General features: G+C 41.1%; 1 protein-coding gene across 1 annotated transcript; it reads left to right on the plus strand.

The window, feature by feature from the left end:
* The first annotated feature begins 1,926 nt into the window (after positions 1-1,926).
* LOC128740623 (uncharacterized) lies at positions 1,927-2,943 on the plus strand. The gene has a single exon (XM_053836185.1). The coding sequence runs from the start codon at positions 1,927-1,929 to the stop codon at positions 2,941-2,943; it is 1,017 nt and encodes a 338-aa protein (XP_053692160.1).
* The last annotated feature ends 355 nt before the right edge of the window (positions 2,944-3,298 follow it).

A 3,298-nucleotide genomic window follows, 5' to 3' on the forward strand; every position in this document is an offset into this window, starting at 1 on the left:
CAGCTTTTTCCCAATTAGCTCTGTTTCAAGTCAAATTGGCAGTAGAATATGTTCGGTTGGACTTTCAGCTCGATTGAACTAGCCTCCATTTTGTTTATTTAGAGTCGAACATGTTGATACGTGTTTGCAGGATAAACAGATTGCTATACTCTGTCAGTTACTCGTTATTTTTGAAGTAGGACTACTTCTTTGATTTCTATATTCGGGTGCACTTTAGAAAAACGAAAAGAGAACATGTAACGAAAAGTGGTTATGGTTTGCACGCCTATAACTCAGTCATCCGTCAACAGATTCTAGAGATATTGGTATCAATCGATTGGAAATTTTTCAAAAAATCCATAACAATACAATAGATTCCATGTTTCCCAAACAGACGTTTAATAATTGAGAAAATATTAGACTATATTCATTATTTCATTATTTTCATGTTTTTGCCTTCCCACGCCAATGCTTCCCTAGCACAGATGACAGAAATATATACGAGATGAGCTATGGGTTTTGATCGTATTTAATTTACGCTCTATAGAATCCGCTCGAAAATTGTTGAGCTTCAGTGGGTGTTGCTTGCTCGGAATAAGGCATCGAAGACATTCAAATTCACCAAGCAAGACGCCAACAATCCGAAGAAGCCACCGACTCGCCAGCCAGCGAACGATATGGTTTTTGCTGCTATCAATACCCAGTAAAATCAATGGATCCTCGCTGCAAGCTGTTAGAAGTAAATCGCCGCTAGCCACAATTGTGACGTTCCAAGGTTGGACACATTTCTGAAAAAGGTTTTGAAATTAGCTGTCGAAAAGCTGGTCCAAACAAAAAGAACAGGCGCTTCCGATTTGTTCAAGGTTGATAAAACGGACGAAAACAATATCTTTGCTAACTGATGCAAAGGCGGCTCCGATTAAAGCTGTACTACTGGAGTAAATATGCGGGTGCCCCGAACAAAAATCTACTAAGCCAATGAAAACCGAAGCAAAGGCACCGAAAGCCCCAGTCAAAGGAAATCGTTCCAGCGGAGAAGGTGCCCGAAAAAAACTGTTGCCTAGATGTAAATTTCCTTGATTTGCATTTTTAATATCTGGTAGAAAACAATCAGTTCTTTTAAGAACTACTGAATAAAAAGTATACGGAGCAGTTAAATTGATTTATCTCACATTTTAAAGTGATGTTGGCAGTTTATTATGAGCGTTCGAAGTATGAGCCCGTCAGAAATTACATGTTTAAACTGTATTAAGACAAACACAACTGTGAGTGCACGTCTGCCATGCTCGTTGCCGTGCCATCCCTGTGTTCAAACAATGTACGGAGTACGGTTTCGTTGTACCGCCTTTCTTTCGTGTCTATGATTCTCTGCCCTACGTTGATCCGCCTTTGTTACAACTTGCTGCCATTTGCTCTGGTATATAATCAGAAGTAAGTCGGCGAACGGCATCATTTTTGCGTTGGCATTGGTACGGTGCAGAACCAGCACAGACAGCAGAGAGTTGCGATTTTCCTCACTGGACTCGGCAAACTGGTAAAACGCAGCGCAGCGGCAGCAGCAGCAGCCGATCATTGTTTGGTGTAGAGTGCGCTGAACGTGTTGGTACCGGAGCATCGATCTATTATCAGCTATATTAGAATATTTGGTTGCGGGAGCGGAAGAGCTTGAATCAATGAAAAATGCTCTGTCCGATAACCATTGTCACCATTGCCCTGGGAGGTGTTGTTTCAAACATTCAAGCCATTCTGCTGGCCGGATTTTCAACCACAACCCGTCCTTTTTAGGACGAACGAATTTGTTTATGAAGAGATGAAAATTTTCTGTATACTAAATTTCTTCAATTAAATTTCCAAATGTCGCTGATTCTTTAAATCATGAAGAATTTTAAGCTTTTTAACTTCACTTTTTGCACTAACGTAAGAACTGACGACACTTTCGGCCTTAGTATGGGTTCCAAGTTGTCTCCAATTTTAGCGGAAGCCTTCATGAGCGATTTCGAAACAGATTTGGAAAAGCATAAGTTTTTCCCGCGAATATGGAAACGTTATGTTGATGATGTTTTTGCAATAGTGAAAGAGCGTTACATACCGCAAACGCTGGAACTATTAAATTCCCGACATCCCACGATAAAATTTACCATAGAGCGGGAAGTAGACAACAAATTACCGTTCTTGGATCTGCTAGTATCCAGAAAAAATGACAACACGCTAAAATTTAGTATATATCGCAAACCCACTTCGACAGATCGCTACATCACTTGTGACTCCAACCATTTTGGAGCTCAAAAACAAGCCGCATTCCACTCTATGGCCCATCGCCTTGTTAGCATTCCCATGGAAAGAACAGATTTTATAGAAGAAAAGACAAAAATCTACGATGCGGCTAACCTGAATGGATACGGTAAGGAGTTTGTTGACAAAATTATACGGACACATGAACGAAAGCAACATAGACAAAACGCTACCACACTGCAACCAAAGAGAAACAATGTTGAAAGGATCAGTATGCCGTTCTGCCCCAAAATCACAAATCCGATCAAAAATGCTCTTAGTAGACATGGTTTTCACGTCGTGCACAAAAGCAACCACACACTACGTGAGCTTCTATGCAACGCGAAAGATAAGATTCCTACAAACGAAATGTCCGGAATCTATCAAATACCATGCAAAGACTGCCCGGCGGTATATATTGGGCAGACCCGACGAAAATTCAAGGTACGCTTAAAAGAGCACAAAAAGGCAGTGGAAAACAACCGAACCAACGATTCCAGTGTGGCAGTACATACAGCAAACTTTCACCATGAAATCGACTGGGATAACGCAAAAGTGATTAAGGGAATCAGGAAGGCCTCACAACTAAATGCGTGGGAGTCGATGTTCATCGCAACAGCTGATCAATTGATGAACGAAGATGAGGCTCCCATCGTGTCACCTCTCTTCAAATTAACAGGCTTAAAAATATAACTCTCTCTTCAACGCAATCATCAGTTGGGCATTACCCCGTCGATGGGCTAGTTGCCCGAAACCGGTCGGTAAAAGGTAAATATACTTTTTATGTTTGTAAGAACGATAAGTGTTATGCCTTGTGTTAATAGCATGAAGAATTTCTTCTGATTTGATCTATAAAACGATAAATATGTGGTGACTCACCATGCGGTCTTCTAACTATTTTCCGTCTTCGACCTTCGCGCACTTGGTTCAAATCGTAATCTTCACGATGCACAGTCGAGGGGTTTTCTTTCACTGCACAGAACGGGCCGACGCTTGTTGAAGAGATAACACATTTATTGTGAGACGACAAAGTGGTTGTATATTGCAC

The sequence above is a fragment of the Sabethes cyaneus genome, chromosome 3, assembly GCF_943734655.1.
Source record: "Sabethes cyaneus chromosome 3, idSabCyanKW18_F2, whole genome shotgun sequence".
Classification (NCBI taxonomy): domain Eukaryota; kingdom Metazoa; phylum Arthropoda; class Insecta; order Diptera; family Culicidae; genus Sabethes; species Sabethes cyaneus.